This window comes from Neoarius graeffei, chromosome 18 (genome assembly GCF_027579695.1).
Source record: "Neoarius graeffei isolate fNeoGra1 chromosome 18, fNeoGra1.pri, whole genome shotgun sequence".
Lineage (NCBI taxonomy): Eukaryota > Metazoa > Chordata > Actinopteri > Siluriformes > Ariidae > Neoarius > Neoarius graeffei.
The window spans coordinates 57,605,925-57,624,737 of NC_083586.1; the positions used below are offsets into that span (position 1 = coordinate 57,605,925).

An 18,813-nucleotide genomic window follows, 5' to 3' on the forward strand; every position below is an offset into this window, starting at 1 on the left:
AGTTAAGATATTTTTTCAATATTTACCATTTCAGTTTATTGCTTCATCTGTTCTTGTTGCTGTTGATACTAAACCTTTTTAATATGACTTTTGTCTGTTTAAAATGAATTTCAAAAATTTCAATGCTGAAGTGGGCTACAGAGAACCATGTTGCGGTGGTGAAACCCCCACCTAGAGTGGTTAATACAAATATTTTTATCTGTCTGTCAGATATAAATTAATCTTTAATACCAAGTATAAACCAAATTAAAGACCGAAATAATATGATAAAAATATTTGGGGGACCCATAGCTGAGCATCAAGAACAGTTGACATGGAATTTCTCCTACAATCATGCTGCAGAAAAAAAGTCCAGTATAGTTTCAAGAATATAGAAATTTTAATACAAAACATGTATCAGTAAAAGTGCAAACATTCAGAATGTATGAATGAATTGAATTGAATTAATTTATTTCTTATTTCGAACATGTATAAAAAAAAGTATGTAACTATTTATACATACAAAAGAAAGAAAACGAGAATTAAAAGAAAAGATACATAAAGAGCTAAGACATTACAAAACACCACACACTGTTCGAAAAAGGAGTGGGAAGAAGTACAATACTTTTTTAATTTCCCACCCCCTTTTTAACTACCCTGAAATCCAAACTACATTATAAAAATATATACCATATATCCACTTCATAAATATCTATATAAATATATAACTACAAAAATATATACTACATACCATATATCCACTTCATAAATATCTATATAAATATATAACTACAAAAATATATACTACATACCATATATACACTTCATAAATATCTATATAAATATATAATTACAAAAATATATACTACATACCATATACACTTCATAAATATCTATATAAATATATAATTACAAAAATAAACATATACTACATACCATATGTACACTTCATGAATGTCTATATAAATATATAATTACAAAAATATATACTACATACCATATATACACTTCATAAATATCTATATAAATATATAATTACAAAAATATATACTACATACCATATATACACTTCATAAATATCTATATAAATATATAACTACAAAAATATATACTACATACCATATACACGTCATGAATATCTATATAAATATATAATTACAAAAATATATACTACATACCATACATACACTTCATAAATATCTATATAAATATATAATTACAAAAATATATACTACATACCATATATACACTTCATGAATATCTATATAAATATATAATTACAAAAATATATACTACATACCATATATACACTTCGTGAATATCTATATAAATATATAACTACAAAAATATATACTACATACCATATATCCACTTCATAAATGTCTATATAAATATATAATTACAAAAATATATACTACATACCATATATACACTTCATGAATATCTATATAAATATATAATTACAAAAATATATACTACATACCATATATACACTTCATGAATATCTATATAAATATATAATTACAAAAATAAATATCTACTACATACCTATCCCTGTAAATATAAATATATAAACTATCCCCATAAATAAATATATACCATATATACCATATACTAAGTTAGTTCTAATATAACAATCAACCCTGTTCTATTTATAGATTTATCCCTCATCATCCTCCGCTAACATACTTCCTCTTCCCTGTACATGTCTTTCAATATGTCTTTCAATATTTCACAAAAGTCAATGAACTTTTTAAAGAGTAAGTAAAATTTTTAAACCAATACTGTACTCAAAAATACTTTAATACTGTAGAGAACTTATGGCTTTATTACTATTAGATCATTAATATTAAACTGTATGCAGAACTGTCAAAATTTGAATATTCAAAATTAAAATCTGTTTCAACAGTTTAAAAGCTGTTTTTATAAAGACCTTGTAGCGTATTGTATGTAATTTGTCAGACTCTAGGCCTAGAATTTACTTGTATTATCGCCCATTCAAGACAGGCCTATTTTTGTGAATCAGCTCAGGGCAGGGACAGCACTGGCATTAAATCATGTGCAATACTGCATGTGAAATTTGCAATCAATAAATATTGATGATAAAATACTTACCGATGGAGCAGATCGCCCAGATTTATATCCTCGGCTATTTCTATTCCGCGTGGTCGTGTGTGACCTATGTTTTCTGATACAGTGGATGTTTTAAGGTTGTGTGCTATATCTTGTGTTGGGTGGTGTACATTATAAATTTGAATTAAATTGAGATTTGATTTAAAGGACGAACTTATTGAAAAATTGCAACATAAAAAGTGAATTTTAAAAATCATGGTGCCACTGGTGGTCACCATGTTCTCGTTCTTGTCTCGACAAACTCCCGTAAGTGATCATGTGATCGCGATAACACGTGGTCATGTGACCGATCAACATGGCAGCGCCCGGAACGGATTTCTTTGTGTATCGTCTTAAGTAAACGAGTCCACACAGACTGCATGTCGCGTTGTTGATCATTTTCTCTGTGTTTTGTTTAGAAATTGAGTTCTTTATTGAATGAACTAGTTAAAATATGTACAGGGTCGGCGAGGTTTTAGCAGGGTCGGGCGGACGACCGGAAACACGCACTTTTTTTTTTTTTTCTAGACCTTATCCAAAATGTCCAGATCCATCAGAAAGAAAGAAAGCACAACTTTATTCATCACACTCCAGGCCTAGAAATTCATATTTTTTCACCAGCCAGCCGGACTAGTTCCCTTCCAAAGTAACTCGCCAAACAGAAAATCAACTCGCCAAAATTTGTTCATGTATGAATTTTACTTCTGTCAAAAATAACGCAAAAGAGAGTAGTTACCATTGTTCATGACTAATGTGCATTTATTTCAAGACCCGAGTATTTTGGTACTGTTCTTAAATAGATAAATGAGAACAACACAGAGCACCATAATATAATATCAACAAATAATAATATATTGGAAAACTTGGCAACTTGGTGTACGAGTATTTAAAACAAATATACTTACTATCATGACTATAGCACCCAAAATATGTCCAACATGCTTTCTGTATTTCACCATTTATGAGAGAGAAAGCATTTGGAGCTTCATATTGATGAGGAATCAACTTGAATTATTCCATAAAAATCGTATCGCAGCCAAGGCCTACCCTGCTCCCACGTTTGCTTATAAGTCCTTTGTCGTTTCTCCTTCTCGTACGCTTTATCGCCGGCCTTTTTCTCCTCTTCAGACCGAGGTCGCTTTGTCCCCGTCTCTGGCGGTTTCTGTCCACCTTTCAGAAAATTCCACATCGCAACGTAGCTTTGGCAGATGTAGATGTAAACAACAACAACAAAAAAAGTGTTTAAATGGGCGATAATGTGGCCACATCTATTGAATTTGATAACCGCGACATTTAACGAGATGCATTATATGCATGCGCAGTAGTGAAAAAACCGACAGCCTGATTTGTGCACGATATGATTCGGAATTCTTCGGTAGTTTCCATCCTGCCGATAAACACATCGATGAACACAGACACGGCACACGCTTAATATGTGGCGGCTTTAGTTGACGCTTCATCATAATAATAATAATAATACATCTGTTTTGTATAGCGCTTTTCATGGTACTCAAAGACACTTTACAGGAGGTTCAAACATACAGACACAGACAATAGTAGACAAAGAAAAATATATATATAATAAAAAATAAATAAATGAAAAGTAAAAAGTCCACCAAGTAGGGGTCAGGATGTACTTCCCGTGGTGTAGCAGCCACAGTCCCACCAAAAGGCGCATGAAAACAAGTCCCACATCTCCAGCACCGCCGCCACCGTGACGCCGTCAGCAACATCACTCAAACACCACGCCGTGGATCCACAAAGCGAGCAGAGAAGCTCCGCCACGCAGAGCGCTGGTGTGTCCGAAACCGCCTGCACAGCCGCCGCAACATCGCTCGGAACATCACGCCAAGCGTTAAAGCACAGAGCGCTGGACAACCATGAAATAAAATGAGCAACGAGCTCACTGCAGTCCACAGCTGGGAGCACAGGCATCGCCCACGGCGAACCAAGGCCTGGAGGGAACCGATGCCCAAAACTAGGTCCGGAGCTACACCACCACCGGTGGAGAAAACACTCAAACATCAAACTACACAAACACAGAAAAAAAAAATAGAAAAATAAATAAAATAAAACAAAACAAAAAAGCTCCAGTAAGAAGCGGCAGCCAAAACACGCACGACGTACTCTCAACCGGAAACGAAAAAAAAAAAAAAAATATATATATATATATATATATATATATATATTTTCATATATATTTTTTATTTTCAACTAGCCAGCCGGGCTGTCTAGTGACAGGAATTACCCGCCAAATGACAAATTAAGTCGCCTCGGGTGACCGGACCACTGCGAATTTCAAGCCGTGCACTCTCTGCATTTAACCCTTCTGAAGCAGTGAACACACACACATACCCAGAGCAGTGGGCAGCCATACTGAGAGCGCCCGGGGAGCAGTTAGGAGTTCGGTGCCAAGCTCAATGGCACCTCAGCCCAAGGCCATCCCATATTAACCTCACCTGCATGTCTTTGGAGGAAACCCACGGGGAGAGCATGCAAACTCCACACAGAAAGGCCTTCGCCGGCCGCTGGGCTCGAACCCAGAACCTTCTTGCTGTGAGGCGGCAGTGCTAAGGCCAAAAAAAAAAAAAATGTGTGTTTCCGGTTACCCGACCGACCCTAATCCGTACCGCCTGACCCTAAACTTTTTTTTCGTTTTTTTCCCAGTCGCGACTTTTACATATAACCCAACCGCGTGAACCGGAGGTTTTTGTCACTCACTGGGAAAATCAGGGCTTTCCACAAGCGCCGGCTGCCGGCCATACAGCCGACTACACAATTAAGTCCAGCCGGCTACTTTAATGACTATTATTTTTGTAGCCCACAGGCTCTAAATATTCATTTTCGATTTTAATAAAATTAAATGTTTATCTAACGGACTGATAATAATGTCAAACTGAACTGCACTCATTTAAGTTGTGATTCACGCTGTTTGTACCGATAATAACCACAAATTCCCCGCAGACTTCGTTGATCAGGGGAGAGTAACTCATCCGCGGCCCCGACATGGTGTGTGTGCGCGCGCACTCGGCAGAGGCAGTAGTGTGTCGGGGCCGTCGGAGGGAACAGAAGCAGAGATAACGCTTATTTTGTCTTTCACCTAGAGACATGATTCAAACTTTAAAACGGAGACAAAATTCTCCTGTATGGATCTGGCATTCAACTTTTTTGCTAGGTTCTATACTTTTTGATCAGTCACAGATCAAACACCATGAGCACATCCGGAGAAATTCAGACTTTATAATGGGTGTCTATTGCGTTATACACCAGTGGCGCTCAGGAGTTTAGAGTGTAGGCAGCTTGAAAAAAAAGCTCTAACTTTCTCATTTAAACTGTTTTCTCAGCCACAATTTTCACTCTACACACACAATTTTCTCAAAAGTTGTAGTCACACATTGTGTGAATCAAGCCAAGTGTCTCCCTGAGTGATAGGATTTACAGTTTTTGAATGAGAAGCCTGAAAGTGAGGAGAGGACAGCCGCGCTCTCCCATAGACTCACATTATAAATGTGGCAGCGCTTTTACTGCAAAATCAGAAAAGTCACTTGTTTTTAACTCGCTCTAGTGTCCACATTTTTTACACTAGGGACAAAAAAAATTACATTAATGTGTTCATGGGAGCCTTGTAGCACTCAATGTGAAAGAATTTTGTGAATAGCTCCTTTCGTTTCCGTGTAAATCAGCGTTGTTCGAGGAGAAGGAACTCTGAGAAAAAGCGCTCTTTGCTTGTTATATTGTGTCTCTTCCCTGCACCGTTACCAAGGCGACGAGCTGCACTCAGGGAGCAGAGAGGGGCGGGGCTGCTCTCCCTCTCTCTCTCTCATGGTGTATTGAGCTGTTATATTTACAGAAACATTCATGTTAAAAGGTGTCTCATGCTGCATCAGATTCATCAGAAGGTGGTAACTCAGGTGACCTGCAAAGAAATTCATTATATTTTGTGAAATTATTCCTGTCTAAATATAGATTATGGCGGCCATCTTGAAAAAAAAAAAAAAAAAAAGCCTGCCTACCGACCCTAGTTTTGAAATCTACGTAACTGGAAACACACTTTTTTTTTTTTTTGGCCTAACCACTACACCACCGTACCACCCGCAGGTTCATATCTGTAATCGGGCATCTGTGCATTGTTTTCACATCCCGTAAGCTGCTCACACACCTACAGTGCTGAGCGTAAATGAGTGCACCCCGTTTGTAAAGTAACATTTTAAACAATATCTCAATGAACACAAACAATTTCCAAAATGTTGACAAGTTTAATATAACATCTGTTTAACTTATAACGTGAAAGTAAGGTTAATAATATAACTTAGATTACACATTTTTCAGTTTTACTCAAATTAGGGTGGTGCAAAAATGAGTACACCCCACAACAAAAACTACTCCATCTAGTACTTTGTATGGCCTCCATGATTTTTAATGACAGCACCAAGTCTTCTAGGCATGGAATGAACAAGTTGGCGACATTTTGCAACATCAATCTTTTTCCATTCTTCAACAATGACCTATTTTAGAAGGTGCATTGGTCCATGAAAAATGCCTTAAGCTTGCGTTGTTCAAATCAGTCAAACCGTGAAACTGATGAGTTTCTTCAGGGTTCCCTGTGAACGAATAAAAAAGGCTGAACGAACACAGAAATCCACAAAAAGACGTCGAGAAAGGTGGCTTTCGAACCTCTCAGTGAAATTGAAGGGAGCCAAGTCAAAGCATGTTCGAGTTTCACTTGGTGAAAGGTTTGTATTTCCCTCTCAGCTCTGTCCTTGGTGTTTTCCAAGTACTTTTCTTGCTATGTGTCGTTATTTTACGGTACTTTTTTTAGTCCTGAAGTGCTAAAGTCCCCAGCTGCTTCTTTGTTTACTCCTCACAAAGTCCATATGCATGAAGGTCGCAACAAAATTCTTCCCCAGCCGTACAGTTCCAATGCGCCGTGATCTCCTCTTCTCCGTCTTGTTTAACTGAGGCCCTGTCCACACGGCAACGGATTCAGGTGAATCTGATAAAATTGTTTATCGTTTCAGCCTGGCGTCCACACGGCACCGGCGTTTTGGGTGCCCCAAAACGAAATCTTTTGAGAACGGGTCCCAGAGTGGAAAAACCTGGCAACGGCGCCATTGCGAAGTCGTCTGGATGAGTAGAACGGATTTGTTTACGATGACATCACAACCATATGACTGTCAGTGCTTCACGCCGGGTAGAAGTGTAACAAACTCGATGCGAGTTGTCAACAAATCCTATAACTTGGTTCATGAAACGCGCTTACAAAATATTTTCACTGTGAATATTTATTGTGTAATGGTGCAAAGTGAGAGAGAGAGTGAGAGAATAGCCCTTAGGGTAGAGTCTTTAGTCCAAACACTGCGGAAGTACTGAGTATAACCAAAACGCGCACCGCCCGTGTGCTTTCCAAAAACAATCCCGCCAGCAAAAATAGGGGAAAAAAAAGGAGCGATCTCACCTCTTCAGATGTTGGTTTAAGTCCGACAATACATTCCTCAAAAAGGGCATAGAAGAACAAAGTAATCCATCAACGTGTAGCATTCAATTTATTCCAGACCATTAAAGAATTCTGGAGGATATCAGAATGTTGGCGTACCGGCTTCCATCTACCCCCATTCATTCCTCTTTTCGCGTCTTTCGTTTTACGCTACTGATTAATAATCAAAACTTTTATGTGGCTGATGCTACAGAAGAAGGGGTTTATGCGCATGCGTCCTACTTCTTCTATTGTTCTGGTGTTTCCGATAGGACGGTCTTACAGCGCACCTAGAGGTGTGGCATGTGCATTGCATCGTTTTCAGCAAGCGTTGCGTTGCCATATGTACCTGATATTTCACTGATCGGTTGCCCATGTGGACGCGATATTTAAAAAAAAAAAATCTCGTTGCTTTTGTCGTGTGGATGTAGCCTGAGATCCAGGTCTTTAAAAGGGTTTCTGATGATCTTTGTGAATGATTTGCCTGAGAGATACGAGCCAACACAAGTGAGAATCAGCCAACTGTTCTTTGTTTACACTTTATTGTAAAGACTTGAACGAAAAGCTTAAAAAAATACTTACACGGGCAAAAACAATCCAGGATTCATTGGGCAGCGACTTGATAGCGAGGTCCTTTACCCAGCCACATACAAAAAAGTTGTAAGCCTCCGTACTCTTCCACGCTTTCATCTGTTTTGCGGTGTAGAAGGACGTCTGCAACACCAGATAGTTCGAGATGTCGGGGAACTCGACTGTTTTCGAGATTGTATGACAAATCCTTCTTTCCCAGACTGTAGGGGTCGATTCCATTGCACATCGCGATCTTCTGAATATATCTAAAGCCAGCAGCAGCTTCTAGATTACGAGCGTACTCTGATAAAGTTATCGCTAGTTGTTTGCACTATGGCAGCCGTTTTGGTTTCCTCGACCACCAGCTATTTTACCGGAATTGAAATCGCTAAGAAAAGTCACGTGACTGAAACCCAAGAATTATAATATAATCATAATTTCATATCGCCCAGCCTTAATATATGATCTAGTCACGTTTATTGTGCTTCACTTCTCCGGTTCAAGCCATTTGATGAAAAACGTGTGATCAAGAAAGTCTTTAAAGTTGAGCCCATTGCAATATTCTCAAAATGATGACTATGTAAACTGTCGGAAGCTTTCAGTGAAGAAGTAAAGCCACAGACATATGGAATCAATTTTGTGCCAAAATGTTCATACAATACTTTTGAAATATCAAACAAAAACAGCAAATCAAAATACAAAAAAAAAGGCAATTTTTTTTAGACTGGCAAACAAATTATTTGTGTAATCGTGCAAAATATCAGTCTATTACTCTTCAGAAACCTTTTATTTTTGTTCCGCATCTTTCTCAGTTTTGTCTGACGTAATTTATTTTGGTTGCGATTCCAGCTTTCTCGTTTGCGCTCCCTGACTTTTTGCTTGCAGTTTTGGCACAAACTTCACGTGTGGGTGGGCTGTCCAGGAATGCATTCCCATTGGCTAACTTGTGTTTGAGTGACAGCTACGCTCAGCCATTCCCTACTCGGATTCTGGCGGACTGTTTGACGAGTGATCGATCCATTGACGGTAAACAAGGATCGAGTGGACTTCAGTGGCGACTATGATATTGAATTAATTCAACAAAGTGTAAGTGCAGGACAAATGTGTTGTATGTGTTGCAGTAGTGCACATTATGCAGGTGTGTTTAACGTTAGCAAGACAGCTATTATATTGGGTAGTGGAGCCAAGGCTAACATTTGACTTGCCACGAAACACCTGCATAATGTGCACTACTGCAACACATACAGCACATTTGTCCCGCACTTACACTTTGTTGAATTAATTCAATATCATAGTCGCCACTGAAGTCCACTCGATCCTTGTTTACCGTCAATGGATCGGTCACTCGTCAAACAGTCCGCCAGAATCCGAGTAGGGAATGGCTGAGCGTAGCTGTCAGTCAAACACAAGTTCGCCAATGGGAATGCATTCCTGGACAGCCCGCCCACACGTGAAGTTTGTGCCAAAACTGCAAGCAAAAAGTCAGGGAGCGCAAACGAGAAAGCTGGAATCGCAACCAAAATAAATTACGCCAAACAAAACTGAGAAAGACGCGGAACAAAAATAAAAGGGTTCTGAAGAGTAATAGACTGATATTTTGCACGATTACACGAATAATTTGTTTGCCAGTCTAAAAAATTTTGACTTTTTTTTTGTATTTTGATTTGTCGTTTTTGTTTGATATTTCAAAAGTATTGTATGAACATTTTGGCACAAAATTGATTCCATACAGACATGCCATTTGAGGTTTTTATTATTGTTTTGTTTGTTAATTATATTTTTGTACATAAATTAAAAAATGACTCGACTCCGACTGAATCTTTTTGAACTGCTGCTTGTGTGTCACAGAGCAGCGTAACTCACTCTGAGGAGTGCACTGTCTGCCCTCTTCTACATACCTGAGCGCACAGATATCCGTGATTGGCCGTTGTCACTGATTGACCGAGGAGAACGAGTAAAGCCCACCCAGGGCTAATTGCTCAGCTCCAGATTTCTGTTGCACCGCTTGGGAACCCAGAGTTTTCTGGAGCGAATGAATGAATGAATGAATCCCTAAAAACCAGACGACTACATGCTCTGTGCTTGGCCTCCCGTTATCGCTGCTTGCATGATGTTCTATTACTGATTTTGCATTTATGGGTAATTTTATAATTATGAAACATCTGTCCAATGCTGGACTGTGTTTAATAGTGAGTATTAAAAATATTTTCATATGAACTGTTTTAAAGCGGTTTTGTCGTTCTTTGGGACTAGAAGTATTCCTAGTAAGTCATGCTAACTAGCAAAAATAAACACGTTTCCTGTCCTCGCACGCGGTTATCATGTTTATTTCTTCTCTTAAAGCCTCACAGGAAGAAGAAATCGTTCATCGATAAGAAAAACGCCGTGTCGTTCCACCTGGTGCACAGGAGTCAGAAAGACCCGCTGGCTGCGGATGAGAAAGCGCCTCAGCACGTCCTCTTACCTGCCTCGAAGGTCAGACAAACCTGAGTGTGTGTGTGTGTGTGCGTTTAATGCAATCAGCGAAAAGGTTGCTCATTTTGTAATCGGTGTGTATTTGCAGATTGAGGTGGAGAAGAGGAGGGAGGAGCAGAGGAAGTACGGCGTGTTTTTCGACGATGATTACGACTACCTGCAGCACCTCAGAGAGGCGTCTCAACCCGCAGAGCTCGTCTCCGCCTCACGGCCGTACAGCAACTCGCGGCCTCTGGGGTTTGACGAAGAGGAGGAAATGGACGAGGATGAGCAGGGCAAGGAAGAGGAGGTCCTCATGCTTCCTGTAAGGCTTGTTGAAAGAATTTGATGATGAAACAAATGATAGTTGGAAAGTTCTGGCATTCTGCAACCACAAGATCCGTGCAGGTCGAGCAGTGCGTTTGGGAAGATTCCTGAATTCAAGTAATTTGGTGGACAGATCAGTATTTAAGAAAAACGGCCTCGGCTAACGGTCCCTGGTGACGGAGGCGTGGCCTCAGTGCCCTGAATCTCACACAGTACATCTTTTATTTTTAAAAGAGCTTTCGATTGCTCCGAGACACTCACACACACACTTACAGATCATCCAACATTTCCGTGGCCGCAGTCCTTTAATTCTCCATGTCCAATATCAGCGTTCCTCCAGATTCTGAAAAATATTCTCCCCTTTTTTTTAAAAATCAAGTCAAAGTAGTATTCTTCGGTTTATACTGGCACAATTCAAATGCAGTGTCTTGCAAAAGTATTCATCCCCCTTGGTGTTTGTCCTGTTTTGTCGCATTACAAGCTGGAATTAAGATGGATTAAGTGGGTATTCACTCCCCAAAGTCAATACTTTGTGGAGCTGCAATTACAGCTGCAAGTCTCTTGGGGTATATCTCTATTAGCTTAGCACATCTAGCCACTGGGATTTCTGCCTGTTCCTCAAGGCCAAACTGCTCCAAATCCTTTAAGTGGGTTGGAGTTGGGGTTGCGTTGATGTACAGCAATCTTCAAGTTGTGCCACAGATTCTCACTTGGATTGAGGTCTGGGCTTTGATTAGGCCGTTCCAAGACGTTTTAAATAATGTTCCGCTTTAAACCACTCCAGTGTTGGTTTAGCACTATGTTTAGGGTCATTGTCCTGCTGGAACATGAACCTTCATCCCAGTCTCAAACCTCTGGCTGACTAAAGGCCTCTGCATGCTCTTGCGACAAGGCTTTCGCAGATAGCTTTTCGCAGACAGTTGTAATTTATTGTTGAGCGGGGAGTTATAGGCGTGTGCGATGTTATTCACCGGCACAACGCAAGGGGGCGCGAAGTCGCTAGGAGTAGTTGGTGGGTGTGGTTAGTGGAGTGTTTATCCTCCGGTTACTTATAATGACTAGAACTTTTTTTTTTTTTTTATAATGACTAGAACTGGAGTCGTATAGATGTACGTACTTCCTCAATCAACCGCTCTTCGTGCTGCTCCATCTTCGCTCGTGTTTTTAAAAATGCCGGTCGTGAAAACAAACCAAACCGGGAAAGTAGGGAAGCGGAAGTGCGTGTACAGTGGATGTAGAGTGGACCAATGAGAGCCCTCTTGTCTGCGGCGCTGTCTGCGAGGCTTCTGCGGTGGTCACAATTTTTGGGAGGTGCGCGCAGAGCGTCTGCGAAGGTGGGGGGGCTACGCAGACACTGTCTGCGACGCTATCTGCGAGGACTGGGTTGTCAGCATAAATTGGCTTTAACCCCCCCCCCCTTAATTCCAGCTTACAATGCAACAAAACACCAAGGGGGTGAATACTTTTGCAAGACACTGTGTGTACACAGATACAGCTAGGCCTCTCCATTCCAGCCTCTAATAAGAGAGTTGATTTTGGGCAGCTTGTGCACCATCAAGCTAAAATAAACCTCTTTAGTTTAGCCACGGGAACTCAACACGCCACGCCCCCTCAAATACAGCTCCCTTCAGTCACTTGTCGGCTGATGGCACTTTCACTTTGGTGTTTTTTTTTATTTTTTATTACTGACACTGTCTGATGTGTTCGGGGACGGTCGGGGCGCCGAGTGTGCCTCCCCCGTGCCTGCTTCAGCCCTTAAAGTGCATATTCTGGACCAATTTCATGTTTGTTTGTTTTTTTTTATATGAAAGAATGTCCCTTTACACACTCATCCAGAAGGGTAATTTTGCACAAGGCCATCTGTCTACAGCAGAAAAAAAAAAAAACGTCTGGAAAATTCCCAAGGGAGTCTGGAGCCAGATTCGTGACGTCACCTGCGGAAGCGCCAGCAGGCTGCGCGAGCTTTGCACGGTTTCAGTGCACAGCCTGTGTAGACCAAGCGCTCCCATTTCTCTCTCATTGTCCGGTCTTTTGGGAAACGATGAGTACTAATCCCATCAAGATTGGTGTTGCTACACCCTCCTACGATACATCTGTTAACCATTTTAATAATTACGCGATAACGTTGAAGAAATTTGCAGAAAACCACCAGGTCGTTTTCTCATAAACAAACCAGCGCTGACAGAGGATTCAGAAGGAGGCGTCCCGCACGCGACGTCACGAAAATCAACGTTTGCCGGGAAATCCAAATGCCAAGTTTTTTCAGAGGCGGACCAATTCGCCTCAAATGGCTCGATTTCAACTGAATTTTTCTGGTATTGCACAAGGTAAAAAAATTGCACAGAATGCAGAATGTTACAGATATTTGACCGAAGTTTAATATAAACTAACATCATCAGTGCTTGAAGAAGCTCAAAAAACTTCCTCAGTTTAGACCGCACCATTGTTTGGTTCACACAGAGATAATTATGACACCACAACAGGCTGATTAAGACTCCTCGCGATTCGTTATGTGTAATCGATTTTTACTGGTCACAAGCACGTGCTCATTGTTTATGCTCTGGCTTCCTGAAGTCTCTTCACTGGGTTTGGATTTCAGCAAATGGAGGGATTTCTATGATCTAGGATAATGATGACAAATACAGGCTTTCATCTAAACCGGGGAACAGGGGCGCTGCGCCCTCTTACTCTCGGCGTGCGCCCCCTTACCGAAATGCCGATTGAACCCCAAGTCACACTTAGGCTTATATGCTACTGCACAACATGCAATCTTTTCTCAAAATGATCTTTTCTCCATGAAAACATCCCAGCAACACCACGTGACAATGTGTCTGATCATCAAATACGTTATAATTACTCCAAAAATATTCCAATTGTTAGGATTTAAAGCCATGATTTAAGTTAGTTTTATAGCTAGACGTGATTTAGGATTGTTAGATTTAACCAGTCTCTTCAGTGTTGAATTTGAAATTGAAATGATTGAATGTTCGAATTAAAGCTGCATTAAGTGATTTAAGTTAGTTTTATAGTTTTAGAATGCAGAATGTAATTTAGTATTGTTAAGATTTTATGATTTTAATATTTTAGAGCTTTTTAAGATCCTTTATTATTTTAGACTATTACATCTACTATAACAGTGATTTTAAACTATTCCTGTGTAACCTGACCTTCGTCCAGTGGACACTTGCTCGACTAAACATATGGCCCTTTTCCACTACCCTTTTTCAGCTCACTTCAGCCCGACACGGCTTGTGTTTCGACTACCTCAGAGCAGCACGACTCGGCTCGCTTCAGCCTACTCAGCACCCAAAACTTGCACGGTTTTGGAGTAGGGCTGAAGCGAGCCAAACCAAGCTGAGTGGGGCTAGGGGCCACACACGCCCCGCGAGTACGCTGGGATCTGTAAACACCGTAAACCCGGAAGAAGAATAATTACGAGAATTTCTGAAGCCTTATGCGCCTCGCCTCATCTATACGCTCTTGCCAGTATCTGTTGGCGTTGTCGGTGACAACAAGCCACAGCACCAAGACCAGCAACACTAACGACTCCATGTCCTCCATGTTTATTGTTTACTATCCGGGTCGTGAGACTACCGCTTAAAAGGTCACTGATGTCACTGTTTGCGCCGCCTAACGACATCACGTGACGTCCACCCACTTTTGCTAACTCCACCCAATGTGTCCACCCACTTCCAGCCAGCACGGTTCAGCGCGGTTGTAGTCGAAATGCAACTCCAACAGCCCCACTCAGCTCGACTCAGCACGGCACGGCTCAACCCGACTCAGCCGCGTTGGTAGTGGAAAAGCGGCAATAGTGTCTTTGTTTAAAATTGTCGTAAAAAACATCTCGCGCTTTGACGTGCGTAAATGCTGAGTTGTTGTTAGAAAACATCCGTTGATATGAAATATTTTGCTTATGATTGATTCAAGGTTTTACTCACACACATACTTATTGATGGAATTAAGATGTGATTTGCTGACTTAGCACAAGATATCAACACATTCACATAACACACACACATCCTACACACACACACATTCATACACACATACATGCACATTCACACACACACGCACACACACACACACACATTCACACATCTGCGCGCATACACATTTGACAGACACAAGACACAACACAGCCTTTAGAAAGATAAACAGCTTTTTGGGATGTTATAAAAGGTTGTTTGGAATATTTCATCTTTGGTGGAAAAGCTGTGAATAAACAGCCAATCTCTGGTTTTCTGGTCTGTTTTTTTCGCGGTGTTTTTTTGCCCCAGAATTCTGCAGGTGGCACGAGGGCATTGGTCTCGAGAAGCCGTTCCAGCTGGAGGAACCTTTACACCAATCATAGTAGATACACCGCCAGACGGTGCAAAAACAATCCGACTTGGCGTTTTCCAGACTGAGGTGCCATGTTGTTTACTTGTCGCGGCTGCTCTCGCGAGATTTGACATGGGTTACATACAAGGTCAGCTGACTTGTCGAGCGAGATTTCTCGAGACTGAATGACCTTTCACCTAGCCTGGGCCCGCCCATCCTAAGTGTGACGCAACACGGGGGCCTGTTGCGAACTTAGTCTGGCAAGGCAAGCTATCTCCAGCTCTTCCAAGCTCCCGAAAAATCAGGAGCCAATCAACTTTGAGCATCTCCAACGGCCCTGGGTAGAGACATGTTCAAGGCAATGACGTAGTAGAACTGCGACCGGAAGCCATACAGTAGATTGTTTACAGAATCTATGCCGGAAGCGCTTCATTCACTAGAAACATTACGAACATGGAGCAGCGGCAAGCCTTTGACACAGCGGTAGATGCTGTATTGAAAGCATTCAACGGGAAGTTCTGATTGAAAACGGAGCAAAGAGCAGCCCTGGAGGTATTTATCTTCTTCCTGTTACTCAAGCAGTTTCCGTCGCGTCACATACGTCAGAGGAAAGAGTGATGTGATTGGTTTAAGCTTCGTTACAGCCTTTTCTGGCTTTGACCAGTAGCAAACTGAGGCATTTCAGGGAGGCGGGTCAACCACGCGCTTTGGGAAACGGTTGGGCTTAATATCTTTGCCAGACCAATGCTCTCAGAGCTTTGAAGTCGCGTTAGCCAGACTACCTTTCACCCACCGGCACGGGAACTTTTGACAGAAGTAGTTCGCAAGTGGTTTTTGTTGACACTTAGGCATTTAAAGATGTCATCCCGTGGCACGAAGCGGAAGAAAGCCAAAGACTGTCCGGGGCAGATGATGATTACTTCTTTCTTTTTCAATGTTGACAAACAATTTGTTACAATTTCCCTCTCAGTTAGCCTCAGAATGTCCCATTGTAGCCTCAATTTTTCAAAGGCTTCGCACGGCGGAGGGGGGGGGACGGACAACCGGCACCATCCCCCCCCGTCACTTCGTTCCCTCACCATGGTGAGCGCCTTCATACTAGATTTTTCTAGAAAAAACCCTGACAAATACATTTGCCATTGTAACGACTGCAAGTCATTTTCTCTTCATCACTGTTGGGGCCGTCCCAGCGGGAACCCTGCAGTATTGGTGTGTGTTGGTAACTTGCCAGCGCCCCATAACGATCCCACAATTCCTTGCGCGCTCCACCCGGATGTGACGTAAAGTGGAACTGCTTTAACTGTATCGAGAGCGCCTCGATTCACTCTCTCATGTTCTGACTACTGGAGTGGTCGGACGGACTGTAGGCACGCTCGCTACAGTGTTGAGACTAATCGCTATTGTCTGAGAACAGCCTGTTCAAATTAGTTTCGGCCGAACTTTTGAACGACCCGCTAGGTTTCAGTGATCTAGTGGTTTATCTAAACCTTTGCAAAGTTTAACTACAGTTAAGTAGTTTTCCACGCTAAGAGGCATTTGTGGACAGCTTCGCTCCTCTCAGCCTTTTTCTCGTCGACGCATCACCGGAGGTTTCTCCCGAAGCACCGTGGACCAGCTAGGCCTCCATCTCCCTGCTTCGTTTAGCCGCGGTTGGACGCAACTCGCCGCTAACCTCCTCTCCTCGGACCGCGACCCTCAGCGCGGACATCGGAGAACGAACTTCCATCGCGTTGAGTAGGCACTTGGGCAAATTTTAGTAATTTGTAGCTTATTCAGATGGTTGTTAGGGTCATGTTTAAGCTTTGAGCTGTTTAGCATACCCGCTCAGACACGGAAGGTGTCTTTTATTGTTTGTTTTGGTTCTGTTTTTCTTTGAACTTGTTAAACAGGGTATCTTGCATGTTTATGTCTTTCCTTAACTCCATTGCTAGCTTCCCTATCTGATTAGCAGCGCAGCGACAAGTTTATTTTAAGCCCCGAGGCTGGACTGCTACAAGGCCTAGTCCTCTCCATCCAACACCTATTACTCTTCCCCTCTCTCTCTCTCTCTCTCTCTCTCTCTCTCTCTCTCTCTCCCTCGCGTTGAGTTCTTTGCCTAGATAGTCTGTTGGAAATTGTTGTTAAGCACAGTGTTTGGATCCAGTTGTAACGTGGCCAGATTCTCATTAGCAACTCATTGCTAGCTACCTCAGTGTAGGTATCATGCCGCCATTTTGTCTCTAAGAACTACAACGCTCAGTCCTCTGCCGCGTGACCTACGTCACGCGTGGGCAGGATCATCTACGTCAGTCCGCCATGCGCACATAAGTCCAGGCGGAAGTTCCGCTCTTTGTCTTTTGCGTCCGGTTTCCGAGGAGTCTAGACGCATAAAGAAATGCTCTCAAACCCGAAAACACTTCCTTCTTGCAAGATTCACCATCCAGCGCGTTCTGTGCTTAACCACTGGCCAAGGTAAAAGTCCAGAATAGCGCGATCTTTAAACTCAACCTGAGTTACAACCGGTTTATTCGTATTAGAAGTGACGTCACGACTGCAGCCCAGGCAGTTAAAAGTTAAGAAGCGATTGAATCCTTTTTAACTCAAAAGCGCTGTGCGTCTTATTCTGATCAGAGACTTTTCCTCACGAACGCTGAAGTTCGGACCAAGAGTCCTCTGCTTTCCACCGGAACCAGAAAAGTTCTCTACGCCTCCATCACGAGCGGCTCACGTGCTCCCAACGGCGAGGCCCGAAACTACACCGGCGAACATCTTCTTCATATCTTGCTAAAGGCAGGATTAAGTAAGATTTTGGCATTTGGGCATAATTAAGATGGTCTTAGGAATTTGCTTTTATTTGAAATAGTGTGAATTTAAACCCAGGTTTATTCATTACACTATTAGACACGCAGCGTGTCAAATTGAATTGTTCTGTTTGTTTAATCTCAATTTGTTTTAATAGGCTGTGGATGCTTCTCTCTCTCTCTTATTCTTACTGACATTTTAATTTCATTATTATACATCTTGATCTCATCAAGATTTCAGTGGATTCAGTATGGTTATGAGCTAGTGGGTTAGCTACAGCTTCCCTTTGTCTGCTTAGCAACACAAAGCTAATCAAGGCCTACCATGTGCTCACCAGGCCTAACAAACACACTTTAGCTAGGCCATAGGGCCTTTCACAAACACACACTAGCAACACAAGGCTAATCTAGGCCTCCACCACGTGTAGTTAGCTACACGAGGCTAAACACATGGTCAAGTCCTTCCCACACACACAAGCACACATTAGCAACAGAGCTAATCCTTTGTTCTACTTACGGTAGATAACATTCCTTTGTTTTAGCTAGCAACAAGGTAATTTGGTAATTTATCCAGGCTGTTTGGTAATTTATCCAGGATTAATGGTATGATTCACTAAACGATTCATTGAACGATTCACTAAATGATTCACTGAATGAGACTGATTCTATGGTATGATTCAATTCAAATGAGTCAAAGTAAACGATTCAATGGGATTGATTTCATTTTAATTATTAACCTTCAAATTTAATGAGACTGATTTAACTAGATTGATCACTTAATTTCAATAATTAACT

General features: G+C 41.5%; 1 protein-coding gene across 2 annotated transcripts in view; it reads left to right on the plus strand.

Annotated features, from left to right (window-relative positions):
• The window catches only part of ltv1 (LTV1 ribosome biogenesis factor), a 57,530-nt gene that overhangs the window by 4,307 nt on the left and 34,410 nt on the right, over positions 1 to 18,813 (plus strand). For both annotated transcript variants that reach the window (XM_060899570.1, XM_060899571.1), the window contains exons 2-3: positions 10,478 to 10,609; positions 10,698 to 10,913. In XM_060899570.1, coding sequence (XP_060755553.1) covers positions 10,478 to 10,609; positions 10,698 to 10,913 — 348 coding nt within the window. The remainder of the gene's footprint in view (positions 1 to 10,477; positions 10,610 to 10,697; positions 10,914 to 18,813) is intronic.